We start from the raw sequence: 22596 nt of genomic DNA, 5'->3' as shown, positions 1-22596 counted from the left end.
AGAAGTTTCTAGCTAGAAACTAGAATTTAGAAATTTCTAGCTAGAAGTTAGAAATTTTCAACAAAGAGTTAGAAAATATAAAGGACAAACAGAGATAAAGCACACAATAACTGAAATGAAAAATACACTAGAAGGAATTAATAGTAGACTAAATGATAGACAAGTAGACAAGAATGGATCAGTAAGCTGGAAGACAAACCAGTGGTAATCACTGCCACTGAAAAGAAAAAATAAAAAAGAATGAACAGAAATGAGGAAAGTTTAAGAGACCTCTGGAACAACATGAAGAACACTAATATTTGCATTATAGAGGACCCAGAAAGAGAGAAATGGCCCAAGAAAATATTTGAAGCAATAATAGCTGAAAAATTCCCTAACTGGGGAAAAGAAACAGGCCCCCAGTCCAAGAAGCACAGAGTCCCATAAACGATTAACCCAAAGAGGAATACAACAAGACACATTGTAATCAAAATGACAAAAATTAAAGATAAAGAGAGAATACTAAAAGCAGCAAGGGAAAAGCAACAAATCACATACAGGTGAACTACCATAAGACTACCAACCGATGTTTAAGCAGAGACTCTGCAGGCCATTCATTAGACAAGACATGGAAGCAAACTAAGTGTCCATCAATGGATAAATGGTTAAGAGATGTGGTATATATACACAATGGAATATTACTCAGCCATAAAAAAGAATGAAATAATGCCATTTGAGCAACATGGATGGACCTAGAGATTATCATACTAACTGAAGTCAGACAGAGAAAGACAAATATCATATTATGTCACATATATATTATATACATATATAATATATATAAAGCTGAATCACTTTGCTGTACATCTGAAACTAACACATTATAAATCAACTATATTTCAATAATTTTTTAAAAAATAAAATGAAGAAAGAAAAAAACCTACAACAAAGAATGGTGTACCCAAAAACACTCTCATTCAAATTTGATGCAGAAGTCAAAAGCGTTACAGATAAGCTAAAGCTAAAAGAATTCAGTACCACCAAACCAGCCTTACAAGAAATGTTACAGGAAATTCTACAGGTGAAAAAGAAAAGGTCACAACTAGAAACAAGAAAACAATGAAATGAAAAAGCTCACTGGTAAAACCAAACATACAAGAAAGGTAGGAAATCACCCACACACTAAACTAGTAGGGAGGTTAAAGACAAAAGTCGTAAAAACACCAATATCCACAATAAGAAGTTAAGGGATACACAAAAAATTAGATGTAAAATATATCAAAAACAGTAATCATGAGGGACAAAAAGTACAAAGCAGGATATTTTAAATGCATTTGAAGCAATAGAAATTAAGTAAACAATCCCATTAGCTGTTGCAACAGAAAAAATAAAATACCTAGGAATAAACCTACCTAAGGAGGCAACAGGCCTGTACTCAGGAAGCTATAAGACACTGAAGAAAGAAATCAAAGATGACACAAACAAATGGAGAGATACACCATGTTCTTGGATTGGAAGAATCAATATCATGAAAATGACTATACTACCCAAAGCAATCTACAGATTCAATGCAATCCCTATCAAATTATCAATGGCATTTTTTACAGAAGTAGAACAAAAAATCTTAAAATTTGTATGGAGACACAAAGGACCCCAAATAGCCAAAGCAATCTTGAGGGGAAAAAATGGAGTTAGAGGAATCAGACTCCCTGACTGCAGACTATACTACAAAGCTACAGTAATCAAGACAGTATGGTACTAGCACAAAAACAGAAACATAGATCAATTGGAACAAGATAGAAAGCCCAGAGATAAACCCATGCACCTATGGTCAACTAATCTATGACAAAGGAGGCAAGGTTCTACAACTGAGAAAAGACAGCCTCTTCAATAAGCAGTGCTGGAAAAATTAGACAGCTACATGTAAAAGAATGATATTAAAACACTCCCAGGCTTCCCTGGTGGCACAGTGGTTGACAGTCTGCCTGCCAATGTGGGGGACGCAGGTTCGTGCCTGTGCTCCACAGCGGGAGAGGCCCCAGCAGTGGGAGGCCCATGTACCGCAAAACAAACAAACAAACACTACATGGCCGCTGAGCCTGCGCACCTGGAGCCTGTGCTTTGCAACAGGAGAGGCCACAACGGTGAGAGGCCTGTGTACTGCAGAAAAAAAAAATCTACAAGCAACAAATGGTGGAGAGGGTGTGAAGAAAAGGGAACCCTCCTGCACTATTGGTGGGAAAGTAAATTGATACAGCCACTATGGAGAACAGTATGGAGGTTCCTTAAAAAACTAAAAATAGAATTACCATATGACACAGCAATCCCAAACTACTGGGCATGTACTCAGAGAAAACCATAAATCAAAAAGACACATGCACCTCAAAATTCATTGCAGCACTATTTACAATAGCCAGGTCATGAAAGCAACCTAAATGCCCATCAACAGACAAATGGATAAAGAAGATGTGGTACATATAATACAATGGAATATTACTCAGACATAAAAAGGAACGAAATTGGGTCATTTGTAGAGATTTGGATGGGCCTAGAGACTGTCATACAGAGTGAAGTAAGTCAGAAAGAGAAAAACAAATATCATATATTAACACATATATGTGGAATCTAGAAAAATGGTACAGATGAACCAGTTTGCAAGGCAGAAGTAGAGACACAGATGTAGAGAATAAACGTATGGACACCAAGGGAATAAGTGGTGGGGGTGATGGGATGAATTGGGAGATTGGGATTGACATATATACACTAATATGTATAAAATAGGTAACTAATAAAAACCTGCTGTATAAAATAAATAAATAAATAAAATACGTATATGCAAAAATAAATAAAATGAATTTGAAATTAAGAGATCAGCAACTTAAAACAATCTCCTTTATATATAGACTGCTATATGAAAACCTCTTGGTAACATCAAATCAAATATCTATAATAAACATACACACAAAAAGAAAATGGATTCTAAACATAACACTGAATATAGTCATCAAATCACAAGACAAGAAAACAAAAGAAAAATGACCAACAAAGACAAATCCAAAACAATTAACAAAATGGCAATAAGAACATACATATCGATAATTGCCTTAAATGTAAATGGACTAAATGCTCCAAACAAATGACACAGACTGGCTGAACTGACACAAAAGCAAGACCCATATATTTGCTGCCTACAAGAAACTCACTTCAGATCTAGAAACACATACAGACTAAAAGTGAGGAGATGGCAAAAGATATTCCATACAAATGGAAATTAAAAGAAAGCCAGAGTAGCAATACTAGTAACAGACAAAGTAAAGATTGTTACAAGAGACAAAGAAGGACACTACATAATGATCAAGGATTCAATCCAAGAAGATATTAAAATTGTAAATATATATGCACCCAACACAGGAACACTTCAATATGTAAGAAAAATGTTAACAGACATAAAAGGAGAAATTGACAGTAACACAGTAATAGTAGCGGACTTTAACAGCCCACTTACATCAATGGACAAATCATCCAGACAGACAAATCAATAAGGAAACAAGCCTTAAATGACATATTAGACTAAATGGACTTAATTGATATTTATAGACTATTACCTCTGAAAGCAGCAAAATATACGTTCTTTTCAAGTGCACATGGAACATTCTCCAGTATAGATCATATGCTAGGCCACAAAACAAGCCATGGTAAATTTAAATTGAAATCATGTGAAGCATCTTTTCTGACCATTATAGTATGAGACTAGAAATCAGTTACAAGAAAAGAAATGCAAAAAACACAAACACTTGGACGATAAACATTGTTCTACTAAACAACCAATGGATCGCTAAAGAAATCAAAAAATACCTAGAGACAAATGACAACAAAAACATGACAATCTAAAACACATGGGATGTAGCAAAAGCAATTCTAAGAGGAAAGTTTACAGCAATACAATCTTACCACAGGAAGCAAGAAAAATCTCAAATAAACAACCTAACCTTACACCTAAAGCAACTAGAGAAAAAAAAAAAAAAACATAGTAGAAGGAAAGAGATCGATCATAAAGCTCAGAGCAGAAATAAATGAAGTAGAGGTTTAAAAAAAATAGAAAAGATCAATGAAACTAAGAGCTGGTTCTCTGAAAAGATAAACAAAATCAATAAACCTTCAGCCAGACTCATCAAGAAAAAAAAAGGGAAGAGTGTCCAAATCATTAAAATCAGAAATGAAACAGGAGAAGTTACAACCAACACCACAGAAATACAAAAAGTCATAAGAGACTACTATTAGCAACTATAACAATAAAATGGACAACCTAGAAGAAATGGACAAATTCTTAGAAATGTACAATCTCCCAAGACTGAAGCAGGAAGAAATAGAAAATATGAGCAGACCAATTACCAGTACTGAAATTGAATCAGTAATTAAAATATTCCCAACAGGGGCATCCCTGGTGGCGCAGTGGTTGAGAGTCTGCCTGCTGATGCAGGGGACACAGGTTCGTGCCCCGGTCCAGGAAGATCCCACATGCCGCGCAGCGGCTGGGCCCGTTAGCCATGGCCACTGAGTCTGCGTGTCTGGAGCCTGTGCTCCACAATGGGAGAGGCCACAACAGTGAGAGGCCCATGTACCACAAAAAAAAAAAAAAAAGAAAAGAAAAATACTCCCAACAAACAATAGTCCAGGACCAGATGAATTCTACCAAACATTTAGAAAAGACTTATGACCTATCTTTCTCAAACAATTCCCAAAAAATGCAGAGAAAGGAATACTTGAGAACTCACTCAATAAGGCCACCATCACACTGATGCAAAAACCAGACAAAGATATCACAAAAGAAGAAATTTACAGATTAATATCACTGATGAACATTGATGCAAAAATCCTCAGCCAAATATTAGCAAACCAACTCCAACAATACATTAAAAGGATTATACACCATTATCAATGGGATTTATCCCAGAGATGCAAGGATTTTACAATGTCCACAAATCAATCAATGTGATACAGCCTATTAACAAACTGAATAAAAACCATATGATCATCTCAGTAGACACAGAAAAAGGTTTTCATAAAATTGAATATCAATTTATGATTAAAAAAACTCTTCAGAATGTGGGAATAGAAACAACACATGTCAAAATAATAAAGCCCATATATGAAAAACCCACAGCTAACATCATACTCAATGGTGAAAAGCTGAAAGCATTCCCTCTAAGATCAGGAACAAGACAAGAAAACTTTTATTCACCTCATTTACTCAACATAGTTGTGGAAGTCCTAGCCACAGCGATCAGACAAGAAAAACAAATAAAATGAATCCAAATTGGAAAGGAAGAAGTAAACCTGTCACTGTTTGCAGATGACATGATACTATACATAGAAAATACTAAAGATGCCACCAGAAAACTAATACAGTTCATCAATAAATTCAGTAAAGTTGCAGGATACAAAATTAATATACAGAAATCTGTTGAATTTCTATATACTAACAATAAAATATCAGAAGAGAAATTAAGGAAACAATCCCATTTACCATTGCATCAAAAAGAATAAAATACCTAGGAAAAACCTATCTAAGGAGGCAAATGACCTGTACTCCAAAACCTGTAAGATGCTGATGAAATAAACTAAAGACAACAAAACAAATGGACAGATAAACCATGTTCTTGGATTGGAAGCATCAATATTGTTAAAATGACCATACTACCCAAGGCAATCTACAGACTCAATGCAATCCCTAACAAAATACCAGTGGCATTTTTCACAGAATTAGAACAAAAAAATTTAAGATTTGTATGGAAACAGAAAGGACTCTGAGGAGTCAAAACAATCTTGAGAAAACAAAACGGAGCTGGAGGAATCAGGCTCCCTGACTTCAGACTATACTACAAAGCTATAGTAATCAAAACAGTATGGTACTGATGCAAAGTCAGAAATATAGATCAATGGAACAGGATAGAAAGCTCAGAAATAAACCCACAAACCTATGGTAAATTAATCAGTGATGAAGGAGGCAAGAATGTACAATGGAGAAAAGACAGTCTCTTTGATAAATGGTGCTGCGAAAATTCAACACCTACATGTAAAAGAAATAAATTAGAAGATTTTCTAACATCATATACAAAAATAAACTCAAAATGGATTAAAGATCTAAATGTAAGACCAGATACTATAAAACTCCAAGAGGAAAACAGGCAGAACATTTTTTGACATAAATGGTAGCAATATTTTTTAAAAACCATCTCCTAGAGTAATGGAAACAAAGCAAAATGAACAAATCGAACCTAATTAAATTTAAAAGCTTTTGCACAGCAAAAGAAAACATAAACAAAATGAAAAGAACATATGGAATGGGAGAAAATATTTGCAAACAATGCTACGGACAAAGGTGTACTTTCTAAAATATACAAACAGTTCATACAGCTCAATATTTTTTTTTTAAAAGGAACAATCAAGAAAAGGGCAGAAACCCTTAATAGACATTTCTCCAAAGTAGACATACAGATGGCCAACAGCTACATGAAAAGATGCTCAACATTGCTAATTATTAGAGAAATGCACATCAAAACCACAGTGAGGTATTACCTCTCACTGGTCAGAATGGCCATCAAAAAGTCTACAAATAATAAATCCTGGAGAGGGTGTGGAGAAAAGGGAACTCTTCTGCACTGTTGATGGGAATGTAAATTAGTACAGCCAGTATGGAGTACAATATGAAAGTTCCTCAAAAAACAGCACTCCCACTCCTGAGCATATATCAGGAAAAGACGAAAACTCTAATTCAAAAAGATACAAGCACCCAAATGTTCATAGCAGCACTACCTATTGATACAATAGCCTAGACAAGGAAGCAACTTAAATGCCTGTCAACAACTGAATGGATAAAGAAGATGTGGTATATATATACAGTGGAATATTACTCAGCCATAAGAATGTATGAAAGATTGCCATTTGCAGCAACATGGATGGACTAAAAGACTATCATAGTAAGTGAAGTAACTCAAAGACAAATATTATATGATATCACTTATATGTGGAATAAAAAAATATGATACAAATGAACTTACTTTAAAAACAGAAATAGAGTCTCAGACATAGAAAGCAAACTTATGGGCACCAAAGGGGAAGGGGGGGAGATAAATTAGGAGTTTGGGATTAACACATACACACTACTATATGTAAAACAGATAAACAGCAAGGACCTAGTGTACAGCACAGGGAACTATACCTAATTTCTTATAATAACCTATCACGGAAAATAATCTGAAAAAGAACATACATATATGTATAACTGAATCACTTTGCTGTATACCTGAAACTAACAAAACATTGTAAATCAACTGTACTTCAATTTTTAAAAAATAGTATAAAACTCTTAAAAAAAAACAAGAACTTACAGAAGAGTAACGGAATATGGCTAGTGGTCAGAAGCATACACCTAAGAATTAAATATGTATAGAGCAGGATCTCCATACATACCTTGCCGCCCCACCCCCACCACCCCAGATGTGCAACTTAGGCCAAATTACTTGAACGTTCTCTGAACTTCAATCTCTTCACCTGTAAAATAGGACATAATATTACCTGTTTTACATAACTGTTGTAAGGATTGAGCAAATTAGCATATATTAAGTGCTCTACACTGTCTCACATAGATTTAGATTTGGACACCGATGTAAATGTCCAAAGCTTTCAAGTTTCTTGGACTCATTAGTACAGCTTATGTTTGAATAGCTTTACTGTCTAATAAATAGAAATATTACCCAGGGATTATTCAATGATATTTTGTATCTTCAGAGTTTCAGGAAATTATCTGATAATTTCCTCAGAATGTTTGGAGTATTATTCTTTACAGAATAAACTTGACAAAATGTCTAACAACTTGAAAAAGAAGGCCTGATAGTTAATGACCCTGGCTGAAGAGGCATTAACATTAACAGTTGTCACAAGTTTGAAAGTATTAAGGTATTGTATGTCAGGCAGTGAACATTGGCCATTGAGGCAAGGCAGCTTTTAAATATACTTCATTTTATCACTGGCAATAAGTGCTTACCCATTTTCAGCCTGTCTTGTCATCTACTTGGATATCTGTTTTATCACATGTCTGACACAAAAGACCTCTCTAAATAAACATCAGCCCATTGATCTTACTGGTCAGATGCAAGAATGTGCTTTGATTCTGAAACTTTGTTGTTAAACACTACCTCCTATTTGTCAAATCCTATTAGGTCCACATATCTGATTATGTGTGTTCTGGTGGAGGAGCTGTGGGGTAAAATCTGTAGAACATGAGTATGCATTTCCAAATCTACACTCTTGTGACCATTATTTTATTCTGTATCTCCTCCAGGTATATGCCTGGACTACAATGTATGGTCTTTAACATTCCCTTTTGTAACTGCAACTTTGCATTTCATGTTTGTATGACTTCCCAAATTGATTGTAATTATCCCAAAGTATTAGAATACAAAGACCCTTCTCTCCTATATTGCTTCTATGCCACACGGCAATATACTGATAATAAACTGAGATAAGGCTAACAGTTATTAACTCCTTTTTTGTGACAGGCATGGTGCTGGGTATTTTATAGCCTTTACTTCATTTACTTCCCCAATAATCCTATAAATTTGGTTTTTAAGTCATTTACATTTTACTGATTAGGAAATGAGATTCCAAAAGTTGAAATAAGTTACCAAAAATACCATTACAAAAAGGGATAAAAATGGGATTTAAAGACATCTGACTCAATTCCATTTTCTTGCTGGTATACTTTGCTGCCCCAAATTCTCATTAATCTTTAAATGCAACTTACTCATGGGAATGAAAGTATTTAGAAAGGTGCAGGCAGAAGTTTATACTTCACTCAGCTTATTTAAAGAGGAATAGGGGGAAATAACCAAAACAAGCTATTAAAATCTCCTTGAGAAGATAGCTTATCAATAACTTCAGCTCTAGAAAACTATTCCCAGGAAAAAAAGAATCACAGGTGTACTCAAGTGTTTGCAAATAAGAATGCTCACATGAAGCAGATGAACAGTAACTTATTGAAATAAATTTTGGAAAATAAGAGATACATTAAATAAATATAGTATACCCAAATAATGGACTACAGCAGAGACATGGAAGGTTATATTTGCAAAAACTAATGACATCTTCATGATATAATATTACTAGAAAAGTGCAGAAGATAAATTATATAGAATATATAGTATGATCCCATTATACAATGTGTGTGAACTTACACACACACACAAAAACACACACAGAGGGACGAGAGTATAAATGTGATGTTATACATGAGAGTATGTGGCTGAACCACACTGGTTCCATTTTGTCAGCTCCTTCTTAAGCTCTCAGGCCTACTCCCTTCCCTTCCATCCACTGCACTTTATGGAGTTGCCTACTTTGTTTTTGGCCTCAAAGTTCCTTCTCATTTTGGAGGATACTATTCAATACATCTGCCTCCCAACAATTGGCAAGCCAGCCAGAAGACAGAAAATGAAACAGGCATGGGTAAAGGAACTGTGTTGGGGGAAAGCCCATTGTCAGTGGTGGAAATCCCAGGATGGCCAGCTTCCTCCACGTGGGGAGATCTAGCCAAGTTTGGAATGCTTCAGGCAGGCACGTGAGTTTGGGGACACCCCGAAAACACCAAAAGTGTTGCTGGACATTCTAACTGAAACAACAGGAAAAAGAAACTAAGGTGGGAAAATAGGTATGCTATGGCCTCTGCATTGGGCCCTGAGACTGATACAGAAAACGAGCTCCAAATCAGGTAGGAACTAGAAAAATCTAAAGAGGCCCTGGCATTAGAATAAGATCTACAAGTGGCTTGTTCCTCTAGTTAGGATCTACTAGCCAAAAAGTTACAACAACAAGAACACCTGGAGGTCAAGCTAAAATGACTAAAGTGGCTAAAATGCAAAGGCGGCACCTGTATTCACCAACAAAGTGAATACCATCATCTCACGGGAAGACTGGAATCCCAAATGGTAGTATCCAAGGTGTAATGATTCCTCTGAGTAGGAAGATATAATTGTTGAAGAGAAAGATGACCCAAGGACTCATCCATTCATTCAAACAAAGACAGGCAACCCATGAAGAAATATTTACCGCAGGTATAAAGGATTGCTTCTTACAGTCTTGCTCCTGGAGCTTGGTATAGCACCTTAATATCAGTTCTGGCACCTATGGTCAGTAAAGCAATAGCTCTGGTAGTTGCAATTATAGCAGATCTCAGTGAAACAGAAAGAGTCCACCACGAAGGAAACAGAAAGGCAAACAAAAATAAAGAAATAAAGGTGAAACAAAGAAAGGATGGAGAAAACACAGAAAGGACCAACCCAGTTGACATGCAAACAGCTTTGGCAGGATATAGGAGTAGCAAGGACTCCAAAGGAAGACATTGATAAGCAACCTAATTAAGTCCTGTTATCTTTGTGGAAAGCCCTAACAAGACAGTTCACTCCTCTGCCTACTGACCATAAACATGTGGCAATGGGTCCCAGTGTCCCATCACTAGAAGTAGAACGCCAGGATGGATCCCCTACATGCAGAGAACTAGGGGTTGGGACAACGTTGCCCTCTACTTTGTGTGTAGGAGGTGACTGGAAGCCCCAAGTGGAACTGATGATTTATTGGACCTGCACGAACAGTCTTAGCACTGGTAGATACCACAGCTGAGTATACCTTACTGCATGACAACCCTTTTAAATTTGGGGGAGAATACGGGCTATAGATGGATAAGGGGGCCAAACTATTCGAGTAAGACAAACCAGCTTATATCTCCAAATTGGCTGTTTGTCCCCTGCCTGTCCCTCATATACATTGACCACATACCAGAATATATACTAGGCATTGATGTTTCACAAGACCTAGATTTAACCACCACTACTGGAGAGTTCTGCCTTCGCATCAGAGTGGTGAAACCCATGTTGGTGGGCCATGTAAAGTGAACCCTTGTCCATTTACCCTGCCAGATAGTTAATGTCAAAGAGTATTGGCTGCCTGGGGGCTATGAAGAAATTACTACTACACTTAAAGAACTAGAAAATGTGGGAGTCATTAGATCCATGCATAGCCCCTAAAATAACCCATTGCAGCCAGTAAAATGGCCTAAAGGGACTGTTGACTAAAGAGAATTAAATAAGGTGGTTCCTCCCATCCATGTGGAGGTCTCCAATATTGCTACTATTTTAGAACATCTTTCCTCTGCGCTGAAAACTTTCTGTTGTGTGACTGACCTCTGTAACCCCTTTTACAACATTCTTTTGTGTGCTAGCTCTCAAGATCAATTTGCCTTCAACTGGGATGGGAGGCAATGGACCTTTCAGGTCTTGCCTCAAGGTTATTTACAGTCCTGCCATTTGTCATAGTTTGGTCGCTCAGGACCTAGAAACCTGGTGAAAGCCCCACCCTGAGCTGGAATTATTTCATTAGATTGATGACATTATGTTGACCTCTGATGCCTTGTCACTCCTGCCCCGAACTGCTGCCTCTTTACAGACACATTTACAGAACTGAGGATAGGAAGTAATGAACACTGACAAGATCCAGGGACCTGGGCAGTCAGTAAAGTTTTGGGGAGTTATCTGGTCAGGTAAGACAAAAGTTACCCCAGCCTCGGTTATCGATAAAATCCAAGCCTTGGCCAGACCAGGCAGTCAAGGAATTACAATCCTTTCTGGGGTCACTAGATTATTGACATCCTTTCACACCGCATTCGGCACAAATAATACGGCCCCTATAGTACTCTCTGGTTAGAAAGGGACAAAAATGGGACTAGGACATCCACCTTCAGGAAGCTTTTGAAAAGGCTGAAATTGTAGTAAAACAGGTTCAGGCTCTGGGAGTACTTATGTGGGACGCTGCCTGTGAATTAGATGTTGACTCACACCTGAAAGGTTCTGGCTAGGGCCTGTGGCAAAGGCAGGAAAGGAATTGCATACCACTAGGATTTTATTCTCAGTTGTAGAAGGGACAGCAGGTGAGGTACAGCCCTACTGAAAAGCAGCTCCTTGTAGTCTACCTGGCCCTGCAGCAAAAACAGAAGGCCTCACCATGGACTTACCAGTGTCTGTTCAAACTTCCCTCCCAGTAAGTGAATGGGTTAATAACATGCTCCTTAAACCAAAAAGTGCCTGTGCCCAAGTAAGCACACTGCAAAAGTGGCACCCATACCTTCAACAAGGTAATGTGTACAATTCAAGCCTGCTGTCTGAGAAATTACATGCTCTCCTTGGGCCAGGGTCTTATGTGAATCTAGACATGGCCCCTCAGATACCACCCATCGCTCCCCTCTCAGCCAAGTCAGAGACGGAATCGGGACCATTCCTCCTGAGACATGGTTCACCAATGGCAGCAGTCAAGGCAATACCCCCACCTGGCCCACTTCAGCAGTTCGCCTGGATTTCAATGTCATTTGGTTTGAAGAAGGCACTAAGCACAGCAGTCAGCGGGCTGAACTGGGGGCAGTATAGCTTGAGATCACTCATCAATCTACACCCCTCTATACAGCCACAGACAAGTGGGCTGTGTGAAAAGGACTGACCATGTGGATGTCATAATGTCATCAGGAAAGCTGGACTATCTTGGGACGGCACCTGTGGGGAGCTGACCTACAGAGGGACATCTGGGATGTGTGCACACAACCCAGTACTGCCATCAAGGTAAGGCACGTCTCTGCACATTCTCCAACTACACTGCCTGGGAACCACAAAGCAGACACCCTAGCCAAGGAGGAAGCTGTCCTCCTGGAAGAGTTACAGACTCCCTCAGATGTGGCAAAGTGGCTTCACTGAAAACCAGGACAGACACTGAGGCCCCAACCACCTGGGAGATAGCCAAGAGGTTACACCTCTCCATCAAATACACTGAGTGGCAGGCAGTTGATAGGGACTGCCCCCACTGTAGCCTGTGGTGACGACCCCTGAGACATACTCCTGGTCACATCTGACGAGCACTAGTCCAGTGACCAGGTGGTAAGTGGACTATATCAGCCCCCTGCCCTTATCTGAAGGACACAAGTACACATTGACCTGTGTGGACACAGGTACCTGACTGATACAAGCCTTTCCCAGTAAGAGGGCAAATCGGACAGCCACGATTAGGGGCTTGACCAAGTTGAAAAGTATGTACTGGATCCCCATTCATACAGACAGCAACCAAGGGACCGATATCACTGGTCGTGATGTAAAAGAATGGGCTGAAGCCCAGGAGATTTTATGGACCTTCCATCTGCCATATAACCCAACAGCCACAGGGCTGGTAGAAAGAATGAACAGGTTACTGAAAGAGACATTGAAGAAGCTTTCTCCAGACGGGTCTTTAAGAGGATGTTCTCCACCACTATTAGAAGCCATGTGGCTACTAAACACTGAACCCACAGCAGGCCACAGGTCTGCTTATGAGAGACTGACTGTGCCTGCTCTGCCAACTAGGGCCTTAAAGGTACAAGTGTTAGAAGGAGCACTGAGACCCATCTGATGGGATGTGGGTCTTATCCTAAGAGTGTCACAGAACCTCCTACCTGGGGAGACTATCTTAGATTGGAGACAAATGGTATACCCCTCCCAGGTGGCTTGGCATCCTTATACCTTGGGGGTAAGGGCTAGGCCCTGGCATAGTATTTCCTCAATCTTTCTAAGTGAAGGCCCAGCCATAACCAAGGTGATCACCCCCATAGAAATCAAATGGGGGACTGAAGTAGGGCTTCTTTTATGAGCCCCTACTGAAGCTCCCACATATAATATCTCCCTGCCCAGTTCTGATGTAAAGGCACAAAATGTCTGGTATTGTCCTATTGCAAAAGTGTCAAAGCCCAGGGTAATCCTGGCACATGGAGACCAAACTGCTACAGTGTTGTTTCTGAATGAAGATTTTTCTTTCTTGGTACCTTTAAAACACTTATCATCCTTAGCCTTTTCCTTCTAAGATTAGTGCCACCTACCTTCGCTAATGCATTCTTGTCCTGGGCTACCACCTATGTTGACATCCACAACCACTCTGACTTCTGGGTATGCAGATTGCTGCCAATGTCTAGCTCTGAAGTAATGCCAGGGGTATACTGTCTTTCAGCCTTACATCACGGGGACAATGGGTGGGGCCAGCATGTAAACTCCTGATGTCTGGCTCTAGGGTATTCTCGGAAGAATGGTGGATAAGATCGTGCAGGCCTTATAGATGTCAGAGGTGGAGTGTGGAGCTGAACCATACTGGCTCCATCTTGTCAGCTCTATCTTAGGCCTGCAGTCCTTTCCAGGTGACTGAGCTTTAGCCTAGTTCACAAAGGAATGCGCCCAAGCCAGATGAGTTCCCTATCAACTTTTACCCTTGCCTTCATCTAAAATGAAAGCTGGAAGAGGGCCTTTTGCTGAGGTAGATGGTTAATGGTCATGAGACCCAGAAGTGGGGTGGGTGTCCCTGGTTCCAGTCTGTGTGGATGTGCTTCTCACTTGGTAGTCAGATTCTGTTTTTAACTTTGGTACCTTTAAATCCCCCATACCCCTTTTGGCAGTACAAAGCACAGCTGTGAATGCCTCTGGATCTTCTGTTCGCCTGATCTTTCCTACCTGTATGTAAGTTACCCACAATAAACTTTATAATTGCACTTTATGGAGTTGTCTGCTTCATTTTTCAGTCTCAAAGTTCTTTCTCAGTTTGCAGGATATTATTCAATATCTCCGCCTCCCAAGAGAAAGAAATGAACTGAATGCATATAGTTTGATGAAACAGTGGGTGATTTTTATTTTGTGCTTATATCTATTTGTAATTACTGATTGCTTAATTAATGCGACAAGCAGTGTTTTAACTCATGTAAATGTATTAGCTTATGTAACCCTCAAAACAAAATAAGAGGTAGGGGCTATTGTTATACCCACTCTACAAATGAAAAAATTGAGGAACAGAGAGATTAAGTAACTTTCCAAGTTTTCATAGCTAGCAAGTGTTAGAACTGGTCTACTTCCACACCCATGCTCCTCAAGGCTAAGCAAACTAGCTCAAATAAGCAAGTGTTATTATTATAAAACAGGCTAACAAATGAATAAAACCCCTTTGAGATGGATTGTTTTTCTTCTCTGCCTTGAGTAAAATCAAATAGGGAATTCAGGCTTCTGACTATTATGCCACAAACAGCATACCTAAAAGAGCACAGCTTTAGCATCCTCTCCTATGGGGCCCTGCTTTGTGAATTGCTTCTAGACTCACATTCTCCACATTACAAGGCTGTTTTAAACACTCCAAATGCTAAAAAAAAAAAAATGCAGGGCATACCAAACTATTGATAGAACAACAACATGAGTAAAGCTTTTCTCTGCTAAGACATACCTGGGCAACTCCGCCATTGAGACTTCAAAAGCACTGTCCAAACATGCCCCTAGGACAAATTTCCCTGAAACTCTGGGGTTAAGACAAACCCAAAAAAGCACTATTGGGTGAATACAATTCTGAACCACAGGACCTCAGGAACTGCAGAGCCAGAGAATAGGCTGTTATGGCCATGCCTGTCACATGCCTCATTAACAGGATAACAGGTATTCTAATTTCCCTAGCTTATAGTAACTTTATAATTCATCAGTATCACTTGAAAACCTATTTACAGGCTAATGTCGAATATTTTGTCTGACAAAAGAAGGGTAAAGTGTGTATAAGAGATAAACCAATGTGGACTGGAGTGGAGCCACCAATCGTGTTTGAACACTTTGATTCTCTTTCACCATAGATATTCAGAACAGCATCAGTATCTGTTTCAAACTGTATCACTTCCCACTGGACCGATCAGATTGTCTCTTGGAATTGAATTTGTTTTCCCCAGTGCTCAATTAATCACTAAATGAGTTGGAACTGTAACACATAAATTTGCAAAGTACATCCCACTAGTGGATGGAAAAATGAAAAAAAATCTTCAAAGTAAAAGAAGAATAAAGATGTGGAAAGGACTACATGAAAAGAAGAAAAGAAGAAGTGTTTTGCAGGCTGCCAAAACCTTTCATGGATTATAAAAGATCACACAACCCCACTTATTATAGTAAAAAAGTAAAACCAGAGACCGAGCCGAACTTGACACTACAATTTCTAATAGTGACAACCTGACAGCAACAGTAATTTTCCTTTGTACATGCTTTATCTTTTACAAAAGGCCTATAAACAGTGATGTGCAAGTATGTTTAAGAACAGATTTCCCCCAAAAAACTGAATGTATGTGTGTGTTGTATGTACATAATTTATTATAAATTTTACTGAAAGTATGTGTAGCTGAGCAATTTACAAATAATAAAATATATACAAATAATATTTTTATTGTAAATTCTATAGAGCCAATTGATTCCCACAGAATGTCATAAGCATAGACAACAATAAAACAATATATCAAACCCTGATTTGTAGTGTTTGCCACTTTCTATGATGTAAATATTCCCACCACAGTCAATTTCAAGCTGCCAAATGTGATGTCACTGAACATGGATTGAGATAAGATGAGCAGTGGCACATAATTGCATAATATTTTCAACTCACAGATTTAAGAAACAGAGCATAGATGATAGTAAAGAATCTAGATAATAATAAAATGTAGTTACTAAAATAATTAGGAAGTAATAATTTTTGAGTATGTCTTAACTTTGTGTTTGATATAATTTAATTTTAGACTTACATAACTTAAATTTTTAAAAATCCCTGTATTTAACCACTAGCACACGAATTCCTATTTCAATCCCATTTAAGCCAGTTCCAGCATGCCATTGAAAAGTATACTTCTAGCACCTTACTGAGGCAGGTACTGTTAATCCAAACCAAGTAACTACAGTCAGAGACATTAGCTCATCAAACAAGTAAATTAAAATGTTTAATGTATAGGGAAATGGTAAAAAAAAAAAGCCTGGTACAAAATTTCCAAAAGACAATTCATAAGCCTTGTGTAATATGAGGTGTCTGAGAAGTCAGCAGTGCCAGGACAGAGTAACAACATCTTGTCAGCAAGTTGAGAATGAATCACCAATGGCCCTATCTAAAGCAAAGAGAAATTTCTGACTACCACTCACATACTAGGTTCAGAGTTGATTTATTCATAGATTTGTTCATTCCAACAATATCTTTCTTTTAATTTAATGTATATAACCAGCACATGGAAAACTTTTTAAAAGTACAGATTCCTGGACCTTGGTCCCAGAGATTTTCATTCAGTAGATCTGGTGTGGGGCCTAGGGGTTTGTATTTTAACAGGCAAACCCCTCTCCCCATGACAGATGATTCATTCAGAGAATTACATCATCCAGCATTTACTGACTACTTATTCTATGCCAAGTTCAGAATGTGTAGATACGAAAGAGAGAAAACTTGTCCTCAAGGAGACTACAGAGACCAAGAATTATAACTATAATATTGGTACATACCAGCTGCTTTGAGAATACAGCAAAATCCAGCTTGGAAGAGGGGTCGGGGTCATGAGAGAAAATGATGTTTGATCTGAGCCTTTAAGAAGGAGAACAAGCTAATCAAGAAAAGAAGGAGAAGAGAGGAAGGGACGTTCAGGGCAGAGAACAGCATGTGTACAGCCACATAGGCAAAGAGAGTTTGGCCCAATAAGACAACAGCACATGCTTTGGGACTGTACCTCTTATTAGTGTTCTGTAGCCACATTTACCTGGCCCTAGTTTTCGCATATAGTAAGCACATATTTGTTAGACTATGTTCAGTCATAAAGCTCATGCAAAGAGTGGTGGGAGATTAGGCAAGACAGTTATGGCCAGGTCAGGAAGTGCTTTTAAGAATTCCTAGTACAAAGTAGGAATTACTTTTCCACTTTGTATTCTTCCTTCCACACTAGATTTTAAAATTAGTTTTATCACCATTACAGGATTATTGCTTTGAAAGGATTTACATGTGATACCTAACCTACAAAATCTAGAAATATAGACTGCCCTCCCTGCTTTTATACTTGATAAGCTAATTTCTCAGAGAAAATGACAAAAATCATCAAAACAGTGTGTGAGAAATAGTGCAACAAACCAAGTTTCCAGGGAAAACAGTTAATTACTGCATATTATTTTTCCCATTGGTTTTAACATTATTCTATGTTAATCTGTTTTCAGAATAAAACAGGAATGTTATAAATGTTACTTTATGTTTCTAAGGTTGTATCATTTCAGCTATAGACACTTTAATTAGGTAACCCAATAACTTAAAAATCTTAAATGTTAAAAAATTAACATAATTTTAAAAATGAATGCAATAAGAGCTAAATAATGAGTAGAAGCTTAGGTCAAAGAGTAGGAGCTTATCTACATAAATATAGCTAGAAAAGTGTACTTGTCACTCTAACAACCAACTTTGTAGCTACTACAGAAACTCCACATATACTGCCCTTTCTCTCATACCAACAATGCCAATCTGTCTTGTCTCCACTTGAGCCCCATCTCTTCTTTGCAGCATATTCCAAGTACTCTGTTCCACAATGATCTCCTCCCTACCTGTGCATGAACCTCATCTTTGGATTTAGTCCTATGTTATTGTGTGTTATATAATCTAATATTATATTTATCTCCCAACCAGATTTTATGTTTTCAGCGAACTTTTCTTGCATCTCATGGAGCATGGCATAGGGCTAAACATATAAGACACTCAAACACTTCCATAAGTGAATAGACGAAATAATTTCTATGAATTGTGTTTTGCTTAAAGCTTCAATTGCTGATTTTCTCACCTCCCTCAAAATGAAGATGCAAACATCATAAAACTTTTACAAAGTCTTAGATTGGACACAGTGAAAGGAGGTTATCAAAAGGGTTGTCAGCAAATCATAAGAAGTCTTCAATATGAAAAGGCAAGGTAATTCCTTGCTCTGCTTGCCCATAGTAAGGCTAAGGGGCTTACAGCTGCACCTTGTTGCTAAGTAAAATCCCCACAAACAACCAGGAAATACGCTTTTTATACATATCAAAGAAGAAAGAGAAAGAGGGAACAGGTATCTCAAGGCCATCTCTATCCTTGTATCCTTTAACCAATTTATTGAAGTTCAAAAGAGAAGGACTATTTACAGAATTCCATAGCTGAATCATATATAATGCATTTTTATTCAATAAATACTATTTCCAATATCATAATAATAACTAACATTTTTTAACACTTTCTTTTGTGTCATACATCGCGTTAGTATTTTTCATATATCATTTTATTAAACTCTGGTAACACCCTATATAACATAAATACCATAATTATCTTCATTTTAGACATTAGAAAGCTTAAAGACTTGCTCCAAGGCAACAACACTAGTAAGTCACAAAGCCAGAATGTATAACCAGGTCTCTTATGCCAAAGCCCAAAAGACACCACCATCTACCATTACAAGATCCAATTATCAACAGTATAAGTACTAAAAGTACTTGGGTTCTCTTTCAGAACTTATTTTTCTATCTGAACATTTAAAAATTAAAAACAATACATAAATCAGTGGTATTAAAAAAGGCTGAAACAAGGGGATCTCCAGGTTCTGAGGTAGCAAGCTGAAAGAAACTGGCTTAAAGCCAACTGACTTCAGGATTCCCAGTACTACACCCATAGCAAACAAGCATCAAAGGGAGGAAAAAAACAACAACAAAACAAGCAGTTAAATACGGACCTTATGGGCAGAAAGACCAGCTAAGGTATAATTTCTCCATCACCCCTAAAGAGCTTACGGGGAATTCAGATTTAATTTACATTTGCATTCATTCCATGTACAGGCCACATGCCATTCAGACTTGCAGGATGTTCAGCAGAGAATAAGAACTCTAGAAAATGCTGTTATTGTAGGACTTTAGGCTATGCATTATCTGTATACGTTAATAACCTCCCTCTAGCACGCAAAGCTAGCTTCAGAGAAAAGAAAAAGGCCTAGAAATTAAGGTCTAAAAAGAATTTTCCATTCAGATTCACTTGTTCAATTGACAGAAATCTCAGGCAGCATTTAAAGCAGTGACCACAATAAGGCAAAAGCTTAATGTTAGCAACCACTATCAGAATTACTGTTATGGTCTGAGGTCACTTAAGAGGAAGCAAGCAATCATGGGATATAGTTTCAGGGATAGCTATAAAGCTATCTATCACCTATCCCCTAATACCTTGGGGGAGGGGAGTGTTGGTGCTTGAGTTTCCACCAAAAAAATAATAATAAATCATTCCTTTGGCTTTTAAGCTTAGTCTTGTGACACTGCAAAATTAAACACCACTGGGTTGACAGCAGTTTATGCCTTGGGGCTTATTTACACCGAAGATTACCCATGTTTATTAGATTTCTTCAAGATTTTTTCCTTTTTTTGCTAAAAAAAGGAAGGGGAGGATTTGAGGGCATTAAAAACAAGCGAAAAGTGGACAGATGAGAAGAGCTTTCCACTGAGAAAGATCAAAGTATGCAAACAAGGGAGTGGGCTCCAGTCAGTAGTATAATTTGCAAGTTCTCTCTCTCCTTCTGTTGCCATTACAAATTTAGTGTAGTCTGTCCATCTGTTTCTCAAAATCTTCTGCAATATAGCAATTATGCTGCTTTATTTACAAGGAAACTGACCCAAAGAACGTCACGCAAAGGAGTCTGAAACGTACAGCAGAGTGTAGGTTGTTACACACACTCAAATGTATCCACTTGCAGGCAAAATGTCTTGACTTCCCACACTTTAGGTAAAGCTGCAGCCGAAATCTCCACCTAGAAGGCCAAAGGCAAAGAGCCCGGGGTGGGGGCGGGAAGCAAGCTGGATGGCTCCAGGAAGTGGGTGGGGAGGAAGCTGCCGGGTTTGGAGCCAACCTTGCAGACAGCAGGTTTGCACACGCCTACCAGAGGGAGTCCTGGGCCACTGCGCGCATTGCTCACAAGCGCTTTTAGCAATGCTGTCCCCTTCGATTCCTGTCATCACCCAACCCCACAGCTCGGGTGTGCGACGTGAAAAGGGGCTTGTAAAGTGGGCGGAGGCCAGGGGTTCCCGCCGCTGAGTCACAGCCCAGCCAACTTTTACAGCATTTCCCAGAAAGGAAATTAAGTCTCAGTCCCGTAGCCTACACTCGCTCCTAGTTGCGGCTCTCCGCTCTGTCACTCGACCCGGCGGTGACTCGAGACCCACAATCGGGCTATTTCCCACTCACTGCGCAACTTCACACCCGCGCAAAGCCTCGGGGTACCCTGAGCGCTTGCCAAGCGCTACCGACCGGGTAGATGGGAGGGTAGATGGGAGCCAGAAGGAGGGAGGGGGAGGGCTGCGTCCTCACCTGCAGGACACGGACACCTCCACTCGTGTGGCCGGGATGGCCGCGCTCAGCTGGTTTAAATCCCCGAGGCCGGCGGTGCTGGTGTAGCGGCTGTCCATCTTGGAGGTAGGCGCCGTGGGCTTGGCTGGCGCCCACATCCAGAGCTCCGGCCCACTGAGGGCTCCTAGCCCAGCTCCCGACAGTCGGGGTTGGAGGTTGAGGGTGGAGGCAGAGGAAGAAGGCGGAGGCAGCTCGCGGGAAGTGGGAGGGAGGGGAGAGGCGGACCTCAGTGCAAAGCCACGAGGCAGCAGCAAGCCAGGCCTGCACAAGCTGAAGCTGCCGGGGAAGTGGCGCACCGGGCTCTCAGCTTCCCCGCCCCCTCCTTGCAGGCAGCAGCCCCGGCTGAGGACTCTCCGCGATCCTTTCCCGGCTCTGAGCGTCAGGCTCTGCGGAGCCACCGGGCAGCCTGGCGGGATAGGTGGCCACAGACCCAGAACCCAACCGTCTAGTAGAGCAAGCCCAGCCCGGTTTGGAGCGCGGTTAGGGTTTTGTCTCCGCCTCTTCACACCCACGACAGTTCCTAAATCCCGCATCATAAGCCCACCCCTTCCCATCCAGCGGTGATCCTCACCTCGCTCTCGGAGTCCACGGAGGTCCCCCCCACTACGCCATAGGACAGGCGAGCCGAGTCACCGCTTCTGAACTGTCCGCCCGCGGCCGCTTAAGGATTGGGGAGGATGAAACGGACTTGGGGACGATCTCCAACCTTATGTATGCGGTGGTAAAGTAACAGATCAATATATGGAACAAGATGAGAGCAGGGTGGACCTAAGGTGGAGGGGGAAAAAACTATATGGGATTTAAGGGAGCCATCTGGTTTCCCTCTTCCTTGAGTTCTTCGGAACATGGGGGTCTAAAGGTGACAATCCTTCTACTTTCGGGGCTCTTCTGCACCCCCTCGTTTCCAAATGCATGGAAGTTACGCTCTAAAACCTGAATCACAACCACAAAACAGACCTCCCTCACTCCGACTCCCACCCGGCAAGACATGAATGAACCTGGACGGATGAAAGCGGAACTGAGCCGGAGTGAGCGCAGTGTTGGAAACTGGATTCTGGGGCCGCCAGACTTGTGCCAGGATGCAGAAGCTGCAAAAGCCACGGGAGGTACCCGCCGCTCCCCTCCATTACAGCGACCTTTATTACAGGCACTTTCCCTCCAGCGTCACCCCAGCGCCTGAGGGTCCCCGGACGCTCACCACCAGGGGGAGACAGAGATCAGGACGCGGAGTACCGCGAAGCAGGAGAAGGGGTACAGAGGGACGGAGGGTTATGGGTATCCACCTTCCTTTAAAGTGCCAAAGCACTGAGTTGCCCGCTGGCAAGACTAACTCAGGGAGGAACCGTTTTCGTG

The 22596-nt window shown here is 40.0% G+C and overlaps 1 protein-coding gene across 4 annotated transcripts in view; it reads right to left on the bottom strand.

The window, feature by feature from the left end:
• CPNE8 (copine 8) overlaps positions 1-21625 on the bottom strand; it is a 323255-nt gene extending 301630 nt beyond the window's left edge. The window contains exon 1 of one of the 4 annotated variants that reach the window (XR_004351899.1): positions 21205-21625. Coding sequence is in view for 3 of the 4 variants with exons in the window: in XM_032646596.1 (XP_032502487.1) it covers positions 21205-21341 (137 nt within the window). In the remaining variant the exon portion in view is untranslated. The remainder of the gene's footprint in view (positions 1-21204) is intronic. The other 3 variants (XM_032646596.1, XM_032646594.1, XM_032646595.1) reach the window with 3 other exon arrangements.
• Positions 21626-22596: the final 971 nt, after the last annotated feature.

This window comes from Phocoena sinus, chromosome 10 (genome assembly GCF_008692025.1).
Source record: "Phocoena sinus isolate mPhoSin1 chromosome 10, mPhoSin1.pri, whole genome shotgun sequence".
NCBI classification, from domain to species: domain Eukaryota; kingdom Metazoa; phylum Chordata; class Mammalia; order Artiodactyla; family Phocoenidae; genus Phocoena; species Phocoena sinus.
Note: the sequence above shows the minus strand (reverse complement) of the source record. Positions and strands in the feature narration are given on the sequence as shown.